The sequence below is a fragment of the Maniola hyperantus genome, chromosome 7, assembly GCF_902806685.2.
Source record: "Maniola hyperantus chromosome 7, iAphHyp1.2, whole genome shotgun sequence".
Lineage (NCBI taxonomy): Eukaryota > Metazoa > Arthropoda > Insecta > Lepidoptera > Nymphalidae > Maniola > Maniola hyperantus.
Window position 1 is genome coordinate 14643112 of NC_048542.1, and position 22158 is coordinate 14665269.

The 22158-nt window shown below is 35.2% G+C and overlaps 1 protein-coding gene across 5 annotated transcripts in view; it reads left to right on the top strand.

Annotated features, from left to right (window-relative positions):
* LOC117983566 (uncharacterized) overlaps nt 1–21672 on the top strand; it is a 50483-nt gene extending 28811 nt beyond the window's left edge. For 3 of the 5 annotated variants that reach the window (XM_034970164.2, XM_034970160.2, XM_034970163.2), the window contains exons 2-3: nt 19592–19717; nt 20597–21672. In XM_034970164.2, the coding sequence (XP_034826055.1) occupies nt 19592–19717; nt 20597–20838 (368 nt within the window). In that variant the 3' untranslated portion in view covers nt 20839–21672. Of the gene's footprint in view, nt 1–4569; nt 4863–13218; nt 13559–19591; nt 19718–20596 lie in introns of those variants that run through there. The other 2 variants (XM_034970162.2, XM_034970158.2) reach the window with 2 other exon arrangements.
* Nucleotides 21673–22158: the final 486 nt, after the last annotated feature.

The window sequence follows — 22158 nt, forward strand, 5'->3', positions numbered from 1 at the left end:
TTGCCGGTAGGGTGGTAACTAACCACGGCCGAAGCCTCCCACCAGACCAGACCAGAAATTTAAAAATTATAAAATTCCAAACCCCTGCCAGGAATCGAACCCGGGACCTCCCACTATTAAGACCACAGCGCTCACCACTACGCCAGGGAGGTCGTCGTCGTATAAGTACTTAAGTAGGTATAATTAAAATTAATTATCACCATATTATTATTAATTTATTAAAAACACTTACGTACAAAATTAATAGCGAAATCGTTATCAGTACCCTCAGTACCCTTATTATATGCAAAAGTGTGTTTGTTTGTTGGTTTGTTGTTTTGTTGGTTTATTGGTTTGTCCTTCAATCACGTCGCAATGGTGCAATTGACGTGATTTTTTGCATGGGTATATATAAAGACCCTGGAGAGGACATAGGCTACTTTTTATTTCGGAAAATCTTAGAGTTCCCACGGGATTTTAAAAAAACCTGATTCCACGCGGACAAAGGGCCAAAGCATCAGCTAGTGGGTCATATTTTGATAGCATTTGACCCTATCAACGACCCGTATCAAGACGTTTTCCCAGTGACACTGAATAATATTGGTTTTATCCGTAGCTTTTAGGGTTCCGCAAGTAATCAAGGAACCCTTACGAAAGTGTGCGTCTGTCTGAGACACACTTTCTGAAAGACGGACAAACAGACAACAAAGTGATCCTATAATTGTTCCTTTTTCCTTTTGAGGTATGGAACCCTAAAAATTATCTTTAACGAAAATAATGATAAATTAGAAACTACCATGACTACGGAACTCTGCGTTATGCGTGTTCTGACACGCCCCTGATCGGGTTTTATCTAAATATATAAAAGGAAAAGGTGACTGACTGACAGTGACTGACTAACTGACTGACTGACTGATCTATCACAGCTCAAACTACTGGACGGATCGGGCTGACATTTGGGATGCATATAGCTATTATGACGTAGTTAGGCATCCGCTAAGAAAGGATTTTTGAAAATTCGGTTTGAAATTTGTGTAGTCCATGTGGACAAAGTCGCGAGCATAAGCTAGTTTCCTAATAAAATAAATTATTGTTTACCTCTTATCACGAGAGTATATAGTTCAGTCTTGTTATGTATTGGATTTTATTTAATTGAATTTTTGGTTTTGATAAGTGAAGTCATACTTACGCAACGTTTTTTTACTACTTGTTTTTAAATTAAAATATATTACGTACCTATATCTACTCGTTGTCAATGAATATAACAATCTTACCGCCGTACTCAGAATCGCTAAACGTTACTTAAGATTGAGTTAAAACGAGACAGATTTATGTGAGAGATAATTCGACACCTGATGTGAGGAACATTGTATCTGATTTTGCTAAGTTTTCAAGAGAGCGTTTTACAATGTTGTTGCATTTAAACATTGTAAAACGTTATATTAAATGAAGCCGCATCCGTAATGAAGTAAGTTGTTCTACTATTAATTTTTGCGTTCTGTATTATGAACTTAACTACGTTAACCGAAAATACAATGTTTTTTAACAGATATCTGGATTACCTTGAACTACAATGAAATTCTTTGTCATGTACCTAATAATTGTTCTAGTGGACATAATATAAATACGGTTCCCAGATTGAAAGATACCTTTTTTCACTTAGTAAGTATTCTGATGGTATAGTTAGAAAACATTGTTACATTAGTTACAATGTTCTTCATATCAGTGGCCCTACCGCGGTTGTTTGACAGCTACAATGTCACGATCGCAATCATCTCTGATTGGTTAATGCTCGCTCACTATTGGCCACAATGCATTGTTGCAACAAGAATCGCACAAATTTAGCCAATCAGATCAATTGAGATTGTAATAATGATTGATGCAGGTTTTAGACAATCGCCCTACAGGTGTCAATATAGCTCTGTCTCGTTTTAACGATTTAGCGACTCTGAGTAGGTACGGCTTTTAATTATTTATAGGTTGTTATAATTTTTGTGTGTGTTAATAAATGAACAATGGATACTTGTATGGATATGCAGGATTGCTCTACAAATGTGGATAGTTCTTGGCTATCAGAGCAGATTATGGACAATCTCGTATCTTTTACTTTAGGGTTTTACTGTTCAATTGTATGTGGACTACTCATCTTTTCATTTATGGGCTTTATTTGTTCAAGGATGACACGTAAGTTTGCGTATTTTTACTTTTATAACTTTGCGTATTTATAGATATGAGTCCCGCAAATTGCTAATACGCGTGGCCGCCATTTTAGTTACGTCAGCACTAGACTGAAGTTTCGAGCTGATGGTATATTTTTACTTAAATATACCTACGTCAAATGACGTCATTTCGATGTTGATGAGACATGGTTCCAGCGCAATAGCAATTTGCGGGACTTATACTGGGTTTGTGTACAGAGCTTCGCTCGACCTTTCTATTTTTTTTGTGTGAAAACCAATTTTCTCAGAAATTATACTCGTACTCATCTAGATTAACTTTGAAAGTAAAGAATTATTTAAATACCATCCAAATCGAAGCCGTTTCAAAAAACCGGCCAAGTGCGAGTCAGGCTCGCGCACCGAGGGTTCCGTAGTACAGTCGTATTATAAAAACGATGATGCATAAAAATAAATAAAAATCTGTTTTAGAATGCACAGGTAAAGCCCTTTCATATGATACCCCACGTGATATAGTTAACTTCGAAAATTGAAAATACTAATTATATTCGTTCATGACCACAATTTTTTTTGTGTGTTGGAACCCTAAATTCACGGTTTTCAGATTTTTCCCCTAGATAACAGTTTCATATTGTAAGGCAGTGTTATTCAACCCCTAAGGGGGTAAAATAAGGGTTTGAAGCGAGCATAAGCTTGATTACCAACTAGCGATTCGCCCCGGCTTTGCAGGGTAGCTTATTACAATTTTCGTCGGGATCCCTAATTAAAAAAAAAATATAGCCTATGTCACTCAGGAATAAGGTAGCTTTCTACTGGTGAAAGAATTTGCAAAATCGGTTCAGTAGTTCAGTTCAGTAGTAAACTTTACCTCTTCATAATCATCATCATCATGATCAACCCATCGCCGGCTCACTACAGAGCACGGGTCTCCTCTCAGAGTGAGAAGGGTTAGGCCATAGTCTACCACGCTGGCCAAGTGCGGATTGGAAGACTTCACACACCTTTGAGAACATTATGGAGAACTCTCATAGGCATGCAGGTTTTTCACGATGTTTTCCTTCACCGTTAAATCAAGTGATATTTTAATTACTTAAAAACGCACATAACTCCGAAAAGTTAGAGGTGCGTGCCCGGGATCGAACCCCCGAACTCTGATTGGAAGGCGGCCGTCCTAACCACTAGGCTACCACAGCTTTATAATATTAACTAGCTTATGCCCGCGACTTCGTCCGCGTGGACTACACAAATTTCAAACCTCTATTTCACCCCCTTAGGGGTTGAATTTTCAAAAATCCTATCTTAGCGGATGCCTACGTCATAATAGCTATCTGCATACGAAATTTCAGCCCGATCCGTCCAGTAGTTTGAGCTGTGCGTTGATAGATCAGTCAGTCAGTCAGTCAGTCAGTCACCTTTTCCTTTTATATATTTAGATATAGATAGGTATAATGAATTGCTAAGTAGGTACTTAACCTAGAAGTAATTTTATAGTATGACAGTCACATTTTTCTTTAAATTTAATTTAATTTAATTTAAAACAACTTTATTGTTACTAAAATTACAGAGAGTAAGAATACAGGATACACTTAAAAAACAAAGGGCAACCTGTTTATCACTAATGTGATCTCTTCCAGGCAACCCATACTTAAGAACTTATAGAACTGTAAGACAGAGAGTCGCAATGTAGCTATAAATATATATATACTAGCTTCTACTCGCGGCTTCGCCCGCGTGGCCTACAGGAAACAAATGGCATTTTTTTTCTTAGCTGACACCTCAAGAAAAAACCCTAAGTAGGTACTTTCCAAATTTCAAATTAATAATATCAATATTTAAAACTGTCCCATACAAACTTTCATCCCCTATTTTTTATTTTACCACCCTTATGGGCGAATTTTCCAAAAATCCTGAAACACGTATTTCTTCATTTGTAACCGAAACCCCAAATACCAATTTTCATGCAAATAACTTGAAAAATGACGGACTTTCATACAAATTTACATCCCCCATTTAACCCACTTAGGGGTGGAATTTCGAAAAATCCTTTCTTAGTGGATACCTACTCTTTACAAAGAATAGACCCTCCAAATTTCATTTCTTTAGGACCAGCGGTTTAGGCTGTGCGTTGATATATATGTCAGTCAGTCAGGACTTTGAATTATATATATATATAGATATAAATAGATATATAGGCATACATAAACATACACACAAATAGGTACATACTATACAATATAATGTTATATAAATTTTTGTTTTTATTGCACGTACCTACTTGAAACTGTATACTCAGGTAACATTATACCTATATAGGTAAATAGGTAGATCGGGGGAAAATTGACATAAATAAATGTGCGGCATGGCCCAATCACTCCAACCGCCAACTAAACGCATGCTCTGCTACGTCTTTAGTATCTATCCGTCCATACTTTCGCTCAGTTCTACCAACCGTATCGTTAGTTCCATATTCAAATATGAAATCGCGTTCGATTTTTTTTAAATTCCCGTCACGATATAAAGACAGATAACACAATAATTGATGATAAGATATTTTATTATGCACACACTGGTATTTTGTTAAGTGTTTTTTAGTGTGTTTAGAAATGACAATGGATTTGATATCGTCTATTATGATTGGACTTTTTATTTTTATGTGCTTATATTTATTTTGGCTATGGTTCTGTTTTGGATCTTGTGTGGAAAGACGTAAGTTTTTTGTTCTTTTTATTCCATCACAACTTAGCTCTGCATTATTTAGTAGTAGGCTAACTTGGAAGGGGGATGGCAGTTTAGAAGTTAGTTTTGTCTAATAAATTAAGTAAAATACGTTTCCATTTACATAATAAATATATTATCATTAAATTATTTATTGTTATTCAAAAAGACAGAGGCCTAACAACAAGCCGAAAATGCTAAATCCCCATAGAAGGGATGAAAGAAATGGGATAAAACCATATTAATACCTATACCTACTTAGATAGGAATGGCGCTACTGACGAATAGGATAGGAATAACTCTAATGACGGGAACACAAGTAGTGCCCATCCTTATAACAGTGTGCCCAACGGAAAAGGACGGAATGATTTATCTAAGGACTAGCTTATGCTCGCGACTTCTGCGTGGACCACTCAAACTTCAAACCCCTAATTCACTCCCTTACGGGTTGAATTTTCAAAAAATCCTTTCTTAGCGGACACCTACGTCATAATAGCTATCTGCATGCCAAATTTCAGCCCGATCCGTCCAGTAGTTTGAGCTGGGCGTTGATAGATCAGTCAGTCAGTCAGTCACCTTTTCCTTTTATATATTTAGATTTACTGCTATTAGGTCAGTTTATTTGGTGCATACAACCGTATCACCTAAGTACTAAAACTAACGTTGTATAGGGTTCAAGAATTAATATTTCTGATCTAGCCATTTAACTTTATTAGATCCATTAAAATGATTCAATTTCAAGTGAGTTGATGAGTAACTCAGACATGGAAGACGACCTACTCATTGTTAAGTAGACTATTGTAATAGGAAGTCGCCAGTTAGTCTTCGAGTTCGAATGTTAGGTCATTAGGTGTAGTGTGTAGGTAGACTGTGCGCTTCAAATTTCAACGTCGAGCTATGCTGTCTATGACGTTATGATCTACAGTGCGACAAGGCTATCTAAGGCGCGTGGCGAAAATCAGAATTAACGTTCCCGTCAAGTGTACTCTTTGTTCTTGTTTGAATATTCTAAGCCTTTATTTTCCAACAGCGCCCCCTGTCAATGTCATTCAAGCGGCAAGAGACTGGCCCACTGGTCACTACCGAGTATGGGTCTCCTCTCAGGAATTGGGTGTTAGATTGTAGTAATAAATAGATGTGATTCTTTTTATAGTGGTAGTTTAGGGGCTAGAATTCATTATTAGTGAGAATAATTTAAAAAAAAACATGAATTTTATTTATTTTTTACATAATTAATTATTACCGTCCCGTTGAACAGAAAGCGAATAATGACGTCAGCATGCGTAAATGAATAAAAATAGAGTAATTTCTGCTGGAAAATATTTTTTATGATAAAAAATTGAAGAATATTAAAGTAGCCGAGGCGCGATAAAATGTGCCCACTATAGTCTAGCAACATATGGCGTATAGTTGGTTCTATTTGTTGTAATTTGCGTCGCTATTGCAATTCTCAGTTCGTGGGGTAGGATTTAGGCGCAGGTATGATTTAGGCGCAGGTACGATTAGGCAAGTGTACCTCATTAGGCACCTATAGTTGTTTATATTATTTCAGTACAAACTTCTTTTAATCATAAAAGGAAGTATTAAAATATCTATAAAATATGTTATAGCACAAAATGTAGATTGTTGTACTTAAACAATAAAATATATTTTTATTATGTCAATAAGGTTCGGTAACCACGTAAAATACTATGCTATGCTATACTTAATTTTATTTTAAAATTAAATATAATGAAAAAGAAAATGAGTAGGTATTAGGTATTGTAGGTACACATTCTTTTTGGCAGAGAGACGTAGTATTAATTACTAGCTGATGCCCGCGAATTCGTCCGCATGTATTAAAAGATTCCGACGAATTGAGAACCTCCTCCTTTTTTTGAAGTCGTTAAAAATTTAAAATCATTAAAAATCCCATAGGGACTCCGAGATAAAAAGTAGCATAAATTTTGTTACTTTCCAAGTCTTTAACTTATACTCATGCAAAAAATTACGTCGATCCGTTGTTCTATTGCGACGTTATTGAATAATAAACCGACAAACAAACAAACAAACTAACACACTTTCGCATTTATAATATGGGGAGTGATGTACTAGCCAATATATACGTAAAACACAACAAATTCTGTTATAGAAGGGTACACAGTAATATTTTTAGCTACCTACTGTGACGCGGACAAAATTAAATACCAAATTAGCAAATAAGCTGACTAATTTCCCAAAAACGATTGCGTTGATAGATCAATCAATCAACTTTTCTTTTTATATTTGAAAACTAGCTTATGGTCGCGACTTCGCGTAGACTACACAAACTTAAAACCCCTATTTCACCCCTTTAGGGGTTGAATTTTCAAAAATCCATTCTTAGCGGATGCCTACGTCATAATAGCTATCTGCATGCCAATTTCATCCCGATCCGTCCAGTAGTTTGAGCCTGTGCGTTGATAGATCAGTCAGTCAGTCAATCCTCTTATATGTATACTAGCTGATCCGCCCCGGCTTCGCTCGGGTGGAGTTTAGAAAATTGAGGGGGAGGTTGAATTAAATTTTTCTCTCCGTAAGAACCATCTTCGTACTTCAAGGAATATTATAAAAAAAGAATTAGCGAAATCGGTTCAGCTGTTCTCGAGATTTGCGATGACCAACACATTTAGTGATTCATTTTTATATTATAGAGAGATTTAGATTAAAAATTATTAAAGGAGAATAGAGAGTACACCTGTGTTAGCGCACACACTTGTGCACTAAATGAGCGAAATTCAGCCGAAGATTTAAACGCTTACTGGTATCACTGGACGCTATTCTTTATAATAATATCAATTATTATCATACATATTTAATCGTCCGATAGTAGGTTACTTATCACGACACGATTCTTAATTTTATTTAATTCCGATAAAAACACCCATTTGTCGTCCCAGTTCGCAAACAATACAACCAATTTGTGGAACTTTCGATCCAAAATGTCTAATCTGTCGTCTATGCTCATTTTTATGGTGTTTAATATACTGATTTTCTGGATTTTATACGGTGTGCTGGTCAAAATTTATGGTGAGTTCTCGTTTCGAGTTTACAACTCTTTTATCCATTCATACTTCCATGCTTAATATTATTAATGCGAAAGTCGTTCGCGTGGATTCGGGTTTTAACATTTCCGTCCCTTCCCAGAGATAAAAGTAGCCTAGCCTATGCCACTACTCAGCAGTAGGTACTCACTATCCAGAGCTATTGTGTCCGTCGCAAGTTCAGGCTGGCAAGCGAAGTTCTAAAGAAATGCGTATATTCCCATCGATTCGCTACCAATGTGAATCAACCTTTAGGATGAATTTTCACGTTATTTAACTACATATAATATTAATGACAATATTTCTTTGTATTAAAACAATGTTTGATAATATCAGTCCTTATCCTTATCACTTACTAGATGATGCCTGCGACTTCGTCCGCGTGGATTTATGTTTTTAAAAATCTCGTGGGAACTCTTTGATTTTTCGGGATAAAAAGTAGCTTATTGTTGTAATGTGATGCAAGCTGCATCACATTACAACAATAAGCTACTTTTTCAAAATCGGTTGAACGGACGGGCCGTGAAAATATAGTAGACACACAGACAGGCACACTTTCTCATTTATAATATTAGCATGGATATTGATTTATATTGTATTATACTTAGTATTAGTAAAAAATAATTATTTTGGCCATCAAATCCAGAATTGGCCAGCGTGATGGACTATGGCCAAATCCTTCTCATTCCGAGAGGAGACCCGTGCTCAATAGTGATGGATCATAATGATGATGATGACTATGAGCTCTAGTAGAATAAAATTTTAACTTATGAAACTTAGTTTCTTATCCTCAACATAGGTGGCGCTGCCTGAATTTATCGCACGCTGCAACGCGGGCAGGCGGCAATCATAAATATTATTCAACATGAGACCTACTCACTTTAGAGGTCTCCTCTAATTTTAGAAAATTTAATTTTTGTATTTGGTGCCCTTGTATTTAAGGCACCAATAGTAATATTCTTTTAACTTTAAGAGTGACAGAGAGGGAGCCAGTCAAGGCAGTGCGTAAAATCTGAGTTTCTCTGCGTTGTGTCCTCAGTACTGGCACGGGATATCTACTTGTGTGGACTGTGGTACAGGGAGGAACGATTAGCGACTAAGAAGTTTTGATCATGGTGACAAAATTGCTTTAGCAATAATAAAACACCCGCCTTTACACACTTCTGTGCAGTTTATTTTGGATCAATAAATAAAATTGAAACACTACTAAAGTAAACAGACACAAACACCAGTTGTTTCCCACGACTTCACCCATGTGGGTTGAGGTTTTTTAAAAGATCTCGCCGGCTTGGAATATTTCAAAATCCTTTCTTAATGCAGAAAACCTACATGCAAAATTTCAAGTTTCTAGACACAATAGTCTCTAAGCTGACTGAGTGACAATTAATCAACCTGCAGGTTGATTAAAATTGTCAGTCAGTCAGTTTATACTTTTATAATATAATGTATTTTATATAGTAGGTATCTATCTCAGCGTACGTTCTTTAGAGTTCCCGGAGCCTCTCATAACGCGCTGAGGGCCACCGAGGGGGTTTTAGTGGGTGGAAATTCCACATAACCCGATTGGGTATCTTCAGAACATTTCCCCCTCGAAAAAAAAAAGGTATCTATCTCAATCAGTATTTCATATTACTTATACATACTTAATAGGTGTACTTATCGTGTAATTTATTCATAGCTAACAATATTATTATAATTTTAAGTGACGTCACAAGTATTTATAAAATAGCTATTCATTCCCAAATCGACTGTAACACAATGAACACAAAGTCTTAATTAAATTAACGTAAAGAACACGTCGTAGTATCAGAGAAAATTTTAAAAGTTATTATCGGCAAATTATTTCTTTTCACAGATAAAATTACGATTAGATTGGCAAAATTAATATAGCTTTACGGTTTTCAGAATCAATATTGTTGACATTGTACTCGTGGCAACCTTTTAATTAATCGGAAAAGTGTAATTAATTAATTAAAAGTGAGCATTAAAACCTGAAATGTATCCGGCTTTTATTTTTTGGATGTTATTTTTAGTAATATTTGTTTTAATACTGGCTTATCAGCAATTGAGTGAGTATCTATCTAATTTTATTTTGTAAAATGTAAACTACACACATTCCAATGTAATTATGTGTAGGTACCCAGCTAAGAACTAATTCTTAGCTGGGTACCTACACTGGGACTTTTTAGTTTGACGTAGGATTTTTACACTTTTAATGGGGCCGATTCTCTAGTACACAATCTCTAAACTAAACTAAATTAACAGGTCTAAATCTAGTGCTTTCCTTTTCCGCAAGCAACATTATGAAAGGGATAGCAATAGATTTAGACGTGATATTGGGGCCGATTCTCTTGTACACAATCTCTAAACTAAACTAAATTAGCAGGTCTAAATTTAGTGCCATCCTTTTCCGCAAGCAACATTATGAAAGGGATAGCAATAGATTTAGACGTGCCATTTTAGTTTTGTTTAGAGATTGTGTACAATGGAATTAGCCACACTATTTTAGTTTAGTTTAGAGATTGTGTACAAAGGAATTAGCCACATTACCTGTTATATCACAAAGCCACCATGATCAAAACTTCATAGTCGCTGATCGTTCCTCCCCGAGTACAATACGCAGATAAACCTTCAGCTTTTATAAAATAACGGAGGTCTGGCACGTGCTAGCTCTCTCTCATAAAGTCTGAGCAAAGTCAAAGACAAGATTTGAGCCTATATCATCATCATCATCCACCAGTCAACCCATCGTAGGGTCACTACTGAATATGAGTTAGGTACTTTTCAAAATGAGAAGGGTCCACAACGCTGCAGTCAAAAGCTTCAAAACTTTTAGTAGGTACTTACCTACTTAATGAATTTTGGTCAAAATTGTAAAAAAGCAAAAAATATAGAGCATGGCATTTCATAGACGTATTTAATGCCGAAAATTTAATACATATCCATTTCAATACATGTCCTATATACTTAATATCAATAGAGATACAAAAATGATATTTTGAACTGATAATATCGTTTTATCGATTTCTCTGACAGTAACTGATTGAGAGAAAAATAGTTATTTAACAACAAAATCTTCAGACAAAAAAGTTGATTGTACACGATTGACGACTGCCCAACATGGAATTCATTTTACGTCACCATAAGTTTGTTTAGTCAAACTTAGAAGTGTTGACTTTGAAGTGTTTTTTTAAACTTTTACTGTTTTAAATTGGAAAATAGTAAAAAGATTAAAAGAATAAACGTTACTTACTGTATCTGAATTCTGAGAGTGAAAAACAAAAAGTTACTGTAAAAGTGTTATGTTAACGCAAAAGTGGTTTGTTAACGTAAAAGTGAACTGTTAACATAAAAGTGGGTTAGTGGTCAATAATATGGTGCCTGATTATTATTACGCGTTAGTAAAACCGGCTTCTCCGGTGGGAAGTACTTCGAATGTAGTGTACATTTCGGTGTTTTCAACATTGTTGGTGATGTCTTTTGTAGTAATGTGTATAAAGGTAGCATCGATAAGTAAGTTCTAATATTAAATTTATTATTCACACTTTCGAGATCAAGTTATCTAAAGAATTACGAACCCCTGTTGCTCGGCTATTTTCTATACTAAGTTTGGTATGAAAATATTTATAAAAATAATTTTAGAGAAAGCCTAATGGTTGAGACAGGTCAAGACGTCGGTGTCCTATTTGGGTTGTCCAGGGTTCGGTCCCATCTCGAGCTTTCCGGAGCACTTGAAACATCGCGAGGAAACCCGCATGTGTGAGACTTCTCAATATTTTTTATAGGGTATATGAAGTCTGTTAATCCACACTTGGTTAGCATGGTAAAGCCTAAACAAGCAAGGCAAGTTTCTTCTAGGCAAGCGCGCTCCATCTTAGGCTGCATCATCACTTGTCACCTGTAGGGCGATTTCGTAAAACCTGCATCAATCATTATTACAATCTCAATTGTTGTGATTGGCTGAATCTGTGCTATTCTTGTTGCAACAATGCATTGTAGCCAATAGTGAGCGAGCATTAACCAATCAGCGGTGCTTGCGATCGTGACATTGTAGCTGTCATTCTACCGCAATCGCGCAGCAGCAGGGCGATTGTCTAAAAGCTGCATCAATCATTATTACAATCTCAATTGTTCTGATTGGCTGAATTTGTGCTATTCTTGTTGCAACAATGCATTGTGGCCAATAGTGAGCGAGCATTAACCAATCAGAGATGATTGCGATTGTGACATTGTAGCTGTCAAACAACCGCGGTAGGGCCACAGGTCTGATTGCAGCCAAGCGCTAGTCTATAGATTAAAAAAAATACACTTTATCCTGAGAGGAGACCTGTCCTTAGTAATGGGCCGGTGATGAATTGAGATGATGAATGGTAGAGAATATTTTATTGTAAAAGTATGGTAGACAGGGTAAATTTGTAAATATATAGGTACTTATTGCACATGAATCTAAAAATGGAAAATTTTTACGATAAGCCAAGCCAAAAAAGACAAGTTATGATAAAAATAATCTAATCAAGTATAAGTACATACCTATACAGAGTTCTGTATTAGTAATATGCCTACAACAATATTATAAAATCGGTATCAGACATTTTAACTACATTTTGATATTTTTGTAGACACTCTGATAATAAACTATTTTATTTTATATCAAGACAATACTTAATCTCTCTTATAATCTCAAATTTTTAAATTACTAAGTATTCTTAGACACTGTAAACTATTATTTATTAACTCTCTTTAACGTAGACCCCCATCACCAAAAGATTTAGAGCAAGGTGACTTGAAAAATCTAAGAAAAATCAAATTCTTCACTTAAATAGTTAAAATATAAACCATTGGTTGCGAGGACAATTAAGTAGGTAATAATGGGAATTATATAATTTATGAATAACAGACAGTTCTTTTTCATTTTTCGAGAGATAAGATAGCCAAGATAAATAAATCGATAAATCCCTAGATAAAGCTACACTGAACGACTTCAGATGGGATTATCACGGAATCATCACTTGTATTATTTCAAACTAGTATTTCTTACATTGTGTCTTTCAAAATGAACAAAAGGCAATTTAATAATTTTAACGCAAAAGTTGTAAACTACGTGTTGACGTAATTGTAAAAGTGTAAGTGAAGTGGCATTCTAATAATTTGTGGAAGCAAAATTTTGAGAGTGTGTCATAATTCATAATTAAACGCGAAGTGGATCACTTGGATTGTTTGGCTGTCAAACATTCTGAAAGTGGTTTGAGAATTAATGAAGAAGTGACAAAAGTGTAAGTGAAGCCATTCTAATAATTTGTGGTAGCAAATTTTTGAGAGTGTGTCATAATTCATAATTAAACGCGAAGTGGGTCACTTAGATTGTTTGGCTGTCAAACATTCTGAAAGTGGTTTGAGAATTAATGAAGAAGTGACAAAAGTGTTTTGGAAAAATGGCGCCGTATGGTCAACCCAATTATAATTTTCCCGTATATGATGAGATGAATGATGACAAGCCAGACGAGTACGAAATTGACAAAGAGGAAATGGGCGTGGCCCAAGTCACTATGTGGTACTTGATGGTTTTAGTGACTATGCTCCTTATTTGGATTATGATTTTCTTCTGCTTACGAGCTCTGACGCTAAGTATGTATTATTTTGTTTAGATAATATACCTATTTTAGCGTTTAAACTATCGTGAGTGATTTCCATTATATATAGTATATTTCTACGGCTATACTATCCAGTTGACTGAATACGTGAGTATAGCCGTAGAAATACACTATATATTATAACTAGCTGATCCCCGCGGCTTCGCCCGCGTAGATTTAGGTTTTTAAAGATCCCGTATAGCCTATGTCACTCAGGAATAATGTAGCTTTCTACTGGTGAAAGAATTTTTAAAATCGGTTCAGTAGTTCTAAAGATTACCCCCTACAAACAAACTTAACGACATTACCTCTTTATATAATACTAGCTGATCCCCGCGGCTTCGCCCGCGTAGATTTAGGTTTTTAAAGATCCCGTATAGCCTATGTCACTCAGGAATAATGTAGCTTTCTACTGGTGAAAGAATTTTTAAAATCGGTTCAGTAGTTCTAAAGATTACCCCCTACAAACAAACTTAACGACATTACCTCTTTATATAATAACAACGGGCCGTGCAGCAGAAATCGTAATATTTTAATTTCGCCATAACTTCAAAACCAAACGTCCAATTTTAATCATTCAAAGACCAAATATTGGGGCCGATTTTCTTGTACACAATCTCTAAACTAAACTAAATTAACAGGTCTAAAACTAGTGCTATCCTTTTCCGCAAGCAACATTATGAAAGGTATAGCAATAGATTTAGACGTGTCATTTTAGTTTAGTTTAGAAATTGTGTACAACGGAATTAGCCACATTATCTCCATAAACTGTTCTTTATAAGGATTAATAGCATGAGTAAAATAAACGCGTTTAAATGTAGTCCAAAAAAATTCAAGATTTTTAAATAAAAAAATGGTTGCTGTGCCTCACTCGACATAGATGGGTATAGTGTGTCGCGGACTTTTTTGTAGATATTTATAAGATCTACAATTAATTAGAACATTTTATGGTTCTATCTTTTATAGTTTAGGCAGCGTACGCAAAATAAGTAACTTTTCTGGTTGATTTTTTACACCTTGTGTCCGAAAAACCCAAATATCTTACGGAACCCTATTTTTTTTCCAAAATAAAATATAGCCTATGTTACTCGTGGATAATGTAGCTTTCGAATGGTGAAAGAATTTTTAAAATCGGTCCAGTAGTTTTTGAGCCTATTCAGTACAAACAAACAAACAAAGTTTTCCTCTTTATAATATTAGTGTAGATATACCTACCTACTTTAGATTTAGATCGCGCATATCATATTATATTTTTTGTAATGTGTATCATATTCGGTAATTGGATAGGTGAAGTGGCATAGTAAAAAATTTGAATATCAGCTACTTTAGCCTAGAACATATTACGATAGATAATTTGATAATAGATAGAATATTTTTGCTCCGTTTTTGATATATATTTTTATTTTAAGTATTTCCATGTATTGTACTTAACTTATTATTTTAATGCCATCTAGTAGTGACACTTTGCAGCTATCGAAACTACTTTCAAAGGTTCGAATCCTGCCGGTCCGCAATATTTGATATGTATTTAAAATTATTTAGAAATTCCCTTGAAGTGTAGGTAAACCACTATAATTTTTTTTATAAAATACTAGATGATACCCGCGACTTCGCCCGCGTGGACTCGGTGGAGCGGTTGTACAATCCTGTGGGAACTCCTTGATTTTCCGGGATAAAAAGTAGCCAATGTCACTCTCCAGGTCTTAATATTCTATACCCATGCAAAAAATCACGTCAATCAGTTGCACCGTTGCGACGTGAACTGATTGAAAGACAAACCAACAAACAAACACACTTTCGCATTTATACCTAATAAGGGTACTGATTGAAACGCTTGCCGGCATTAGATAGAAAGTATAAAATAAACCACTGCACAAGTATAGGTACCTAGGTAGGTACTTACCGAAGGATCAATCATAATCTCACATTCTCGAGCCGGTTTATCACATCGTTCTTTCATTGGATATTCCAGATATTCCAAATGATAACAGTCACATGACATTTATTATCTGTTCCTTGAAAAACCGGCCAAGTGCGAATCAGACTCGCGCACTGAGGGTTCCGTAAGTACTACAATCGTATTTTATCGACATTTTACACTATAAGTCAAAAACAACTTACTAGATCTCGTTCAAACCAATTTTTGGAGGAAGTTTAGATAGAAAATTAGTAGAAGATATTTTTTTAGTTTTATCATTCTCTTATTTTAGAAGTTACAGGGGGGGGGGGGGACACATTTTACCACTTTGGAAGTGTCTCTCGCGCAAACTATTCAGTTTAGAAAAAAATTATATTAGAAACCTCAATATCATTTTTGAAGACCTATCCATAGATATCCACGTAATGGGATTTGATGAAAAAAAATCCTGATTTTCAGTTCTAAGTATGGGGAACCCCCAAAATTTATTGTTTTTTTTTTTCTATTTTTGTGTGAAATTCTTAATGCGGTTCACAGAATAACATCTACTTACCAAGTTTCAACAGTATAGTTTCGGAAAAAAGTGGCTGTGACATACGGACGGACAGACAGACAGACATGATGAATCTATAAGGGTTCCGTTTTTTGTCATTTGGCTACGGAACCCTAAAAAGAGAGAGAAACTGAGCAATATGGCGACAAATGCAAACTAAACTTAATTTTAGCATACTTTAAACTATCGTGAGGGATTTCCATTATAGGTACATATCTGTTTAAGTAGGTACCAAATAAACTTTATCAATTTCCAACAGAAAGAACAAAGTCATGCCTATTAAACTTATAACCTACCTGATTTTTAACCGACTTCATGTTCTTTTGTGGATGAAAAGTGGTGATGAACTAATTATTGCAGTTGTTCTATCATATCACGCTTTGGTATACTTTTGCTATTTTCTTTTATAAAGGAGCTTTAGATGTGGATAATAAATAAATCAAAAATGTTTCTACCTATGCCCGTTATAGGCTTTACAACCATCGATTGATGTATCTACCCCAAATCGGTTCCATTAGAAAGGTACTAATGTGAAGATGGTTATAGACCACTAAAACCATTAGGCGCGTTCTTTTTTTTTTTAGCGTAGTAGCACACGTCGCGCCGGGTATCCGCTAGTACCTAACTAATAAATGACAACTTAGAACTTTTACAATAAATAACAATCATCAATTATTTTCATCTTTGTATGCAACAATTTTATCAACAAAGTTTAGTTTTTAAATTTTTAGAACAGCTTGACAGCTTTATAGCAACAATCGGCATATACAATTAATTTCATCTTTATTTTCAGAATTTTGTTTCAAATCAGATGGTCAGTTAATTTTTTTTTAAATAAGTAGGTATGTTTTTAGGGTTCCGTACCTCAAAAGGAAAAACGGAACCCTTATAGGATCACTTAGTTGTCTGTCTGTCTGTCTGTCCGTATGTCTGTCAAGAAACCTACAGGGTACTTCCCGTTGACCTAGAATCATGAAATTTGGCAGGTTGGTAGATCTTATAGCTGACATTTGGGGAAAAATCTGAAAACCGTGAATTTAGAGTTAGATCACACAAAAAAAAATTAAATTGTGGTCATGAACTAATAATTAGTATTTACTATATAACTAATATTTATTTACAATTTCGAAGTGAGTGACTATATCAAGTGGGGTATCATATGAAAGGTCTTCACCTGTACATTCTAAAACAGATTTTTATTTATTTTTATGCATCATAGTTTTTGAATTATCGTGCAAAATGTCGAAAAAATACGACTGTAGTACGGAACCCTCATTGCGCGAGCCTGACTCGCACTTGGCCGGGTTTTTTTACTTCCTTTTACTGCGTTGCACGCCTTCAGTCGCCTAATTTGAGAGGCCCTAGTATAAGGTTGCGACAGGTCTATATGGCAATCGGAGAGGGAACGCCCCGCACACCCGCACAGCCCCCGTGCTATCCCAGTGCGGGCGAGCGCGGGTGGCTCATACCCCGATTGCTATCTCGACTTGTCGCATGCTATACGTGGCCATTGATGTAGGACTAATCTACCCCTTGAATATTTGACTCATAAGCCTTTCGACTTGACGTCATTTATTAAAATAGATACCTAGGTACATCTTGGAACACTTTTTCTTCAGTATTGAGTCATTCATAACACATTGTGATAAAAACAAAACTTTCTACGTAACTAAGTACCTAGGTTTGCGTAACAAATGATGAGTGCATTCTACTTGAAATAATCTGATTTCAATCTTTCATTAATTGGTATCACGGAAATTTTATCTAGGTATAAAGTCATGCAGTTTTCAACTTTAAGGTTTTGAACAGCCAGCCAACTTTTTATTTATTTTTTATTTATTCAGATACTAGTTAGCCCTTGACTGCAATCTCACCTGATGGTAAGTGACGATGCAGTCTAAGGTGGGAGCGGGCTAAACTGGAAAGAGTATGGCAGTTTTTATTAAGCCCAATATACCTTTGGTTTCTACACGGCATCGTACCGGAACGCTAAATCGCTTGGCGGCACGGCTTTGCCGGTAGGGTGGTAACTAGCCACGGCCGAGGCCTCCCACCAGACCAGACCAGAAATTTAGGAATTATAAAATTCCAAATCCCTTCCATGAATCGAATCCGGGACCTCCCTCTAATAAGACCACAGCGCTTACCACTGCGCCAGAGAGCACTTGAGCAGTTGGCAACGACGACTTTACTAGTTGAAACTATGACTGATGTTGAACTCTGAAAAATAAAATATATAATGCAACAAGCTTAGCCTAATTTAAAAAAAAGTAATTTAGGCTTCTATAGACGTCATCGTTGTACCTATAAAGAACTGTTTAGTAATCCATTTGATCGCATGTAATCTCAAAGATAACACTACACGATTCATATCATTATTTATATAAACATAGTTAAAACAAACGACTTTAGTTATGCTTTAACCACCGTAAAGGGCACGTGAAATATATAACGTTATTTTTGGACAGTGATTTTAGTCCATCACGGTATTTTAAAACCGATATTTTTTGTATAAAAAGTATGTTATAATACCGCGAATAAATACCATATTTTAATTGTTTTTTAGTTAATTTTAGTAATGGAATCTAATTTGAATGGATCTGTAAATTCCTTCGGTTGTGTTGAATGTGATAAAAACCATGATAGCAATGAGCCTTTTATTAATTTTGTATGGTATATAACACTATCGTGCGTATGTTTTGTGGTAGTCATTATATTAATGGCTGCTGGAAGATTATTACTAATAGGTACGATAATTTTAGCAAGACTTTAATTCCTTTTCATTATTTCCTAATTACTAGGAGACTATTCTATTACATTAACAAACTACATATTTTATTTTTATTGTGACTCTATTTTAATAAATATAAACTGTAAGACGACGGGTATACTATATTTTCTCAACAGAAAAAATATAGTTCCTTTACCAAATTGTATTCATAATAATATTATTAAGTATGTTTAAGTAAAATAAATGAATTGAATGGCTATGGTAGGTATTTTATAAAATGGCTTCCATACCTCATCAATTAATTTAATTTTACTGAATGTCATTTGTGAATTATGATACAAAAATTATAAAATCCTTGTGGATATAATATTGGAATGCATGTGAAGATGAATACTCATTGAATAACTATATTCATAGTTATCAGTTACCTACCAGTTACCATCCTTTTGGTCATACTAAATTTATTGCTATTAAATTCTGCCAGGCGCAAGACAATTCAGGTTTCCTGAATAGCAACATCAAAAAGATACCTTGCAAAGAGTATTCCTCTAGTTCGGTCATCATCTAAATAATTATATAAAAGGAAAAGGTGACTGACTGACTGATCTATCAACGCACAGCTCAAACTACTGGACGGATCGGGCTGAAATTTGGCATGCAGATAGCTATTATGACCTAGACATCCGCTAAGAAAGGATTTTTGAAAATTCAACACCTGAGGGGGTAAAATAGAGGTTTGAAATTTGTGTAGTCCATGCAGACGAAGTCGCGGGAATAAGCTATTTTGTTTATAAAGTAAATAACACGTTGTTTCCTTTGTTTCCAGGACAAAAGACGCGCAGCACGCAACAGAGACGAACGTTCATTGCCCCTCGCCAGCGGCCGTCGCTGTCGCAGGCAGAGCCTACTATATACGTCAGTCCCGCCAATTTGCCCCCACCGCCCAAATATGGTAAGATTAAACATTACACTAATAATAATGTAGCAGCAGTCATCATGATCAACCCATTGCCGGCTCACTGTAGAGCACGGGTCTCCTCTGAGAGTGAGAAGGGTTTCGCCATAGTCAGAGATAATTTATTACAAGTACTTGTAATAAATTATCTCTGGCCATAGTCTACCACGCTAGCCATGTGCATTAGGCCATAGTCTACCACGCTGGCCATGTGCGGATTGGTGGCATAGGCATGCAGGTTTCCTCACGATGTTTTCCTTCACCGTTAAAGCAGGTGATATTTAATTACTTAAAACCATTTAAAACGCACAGAACTCCAAAAAGTTAGAGGTGCGTGCCCGGGATCAAACCCCTGTCCTAACCACTAGGCTATCACAGCTTTTTATGTAGCAGCAGCAGTAGTAATCTATAATAGTAATAGTGGTAACCGCAGTAAATAAAAATGTTCCTGTGTTGAACTCCTGCAGTAAAGCCAAATTTAGCGTTCCGATATATACCGGACCGCTAAATTACCGGTATGTATCGGTTGTAGAACCGATAGGATGCATATAGCGTTTGATAAAACTGACATACCTATTCCAAGCTATCCCGCTTCCATCTTAGATTGTATCATCGCTTACCATAAGGTGAGATCGCAGTCAAGGGCTAATGTAACTAAATAATATTTTAAAATCCTGGAATTTCTTGTACATACCTACCTACATTATAATATAAATTGGATTGGATAGCAGTTTGAATATAACGCATAAATATAACATACATAATAAAAGTCAATTAAGTACAGGCAACACCACGATGGGGTGGCCTTCCAACATCAATGGACAACACATTCAACCATTGTTCATGACATGATATTCCTCTTTTTCCATTTTACAGAGGCATTGGCACCGCCGAGCTACGAAGAAGTGGTGGGAATCCACTATCCAAACTACCAGCCCCCAGTACAACCAATTACGCAGCCAATCACTGCAGCGCTAGCACAGAGCTCAAATTCGCCAGATAACGTTACAAATATCGAGAGCCAAAGTAACGCCGTCAGTACCGTTCCCAGTAACGTTACATCGTGTAGCGTTATTACCGTTACCAATGAAAGGACAACTGTCACAGCGTCCTCATGATTTCACAGACTGTTTAATTGATTTCAAAATAGGTATTTATTGACCAGTGTAACTGGGTGGGCAATGCATTTATGGTGTTTGTGTAGTACATTGGGGGTACATACGAATTACGAATGTACCGAACCGAGTCATAAAAGGCAAAATCAAAGATTTTTAAGAAGTTTATTTGAATTTCGCTGACAATTTTATCAAAAAACTAAAATTGTTTTTTCTTCTTACACATGACAAAATCATTCGTGAAGTTCAGATAAGCTTTTTTATGTAACCCAAGATCTTCTTAAATATAGGCATGAGCGTATATTTTATACGTTCATGTATAGAGGTTACAAATAAACATTGTTACTAACGTAAAGTATTTTTTTTATATACTTTATTTGCGATTAATTAATCAAATCTGTTTTTGTTCACCAAAAAAAATTGTTTGGATATAATATTGTTATTTAATTAACGTTATTATAGCGTTATATTATTGTAACGTTTAGAAATATAATGTTATTATTCAAATAACGTTATTATAACGTTATATTATTGAAATTTTAAATTTAGAAATATTATTATATTATAATAACGTTATTATATCGTTACATTATTGTAACGTTAAGAACACGAACAAACCAAAAACAAAATGAGATTTTGTAATAATTTTCAGTCTTTTTAGAGGACGTAAGACTGATTCTTATTACTTACTTTTAATGTTATTTAAGTAACAACAACTAACATGCGAACTGACTGTGAAAAAATTACCTACGTATTACTTATATTTAATGTTACCAATGTAAAAATATTATATTTTAATAATAAATAGTATATTTAAAAACAAATAGTTTTAAGGAATCTATTCTTTTTATTTCACACACACGTCATGATAATCCACTTTTTATAATTAAATCATTTTACAGTTCTCATACAAATATAAACTAGGTAGGTACTTGTGAATCTATACTATCTATAATAATATTATAAATGCGAAAGTGTGTTTGTTTGTCCTACCTTCACGCCATAATTAAGCAACTAATTTGCATACAGATAGTTGAAAGACGGCTAGGCTACTTTTTAGCCCGGAAAATCAAAGAATTCTTCGGGATTTTTAAAGACCTAAATAAAATTTAAATAAAACCATGCGGACAAAGTCAGGGACATAAGCTAGTAAGTTAAACATAAGTGCCTACTTATCTAAGGATGGAAAGCAGAAACAGGAATTAATACGCAGTGCGATGGCACTGATTGAAAATTTGAAATGCGCGGGCGATCAAAATAGTTGCAACTTGATTTATCGGTTTAGTCCGTTTATCTAAATATATAAAAGGAAAAGCTGACTGA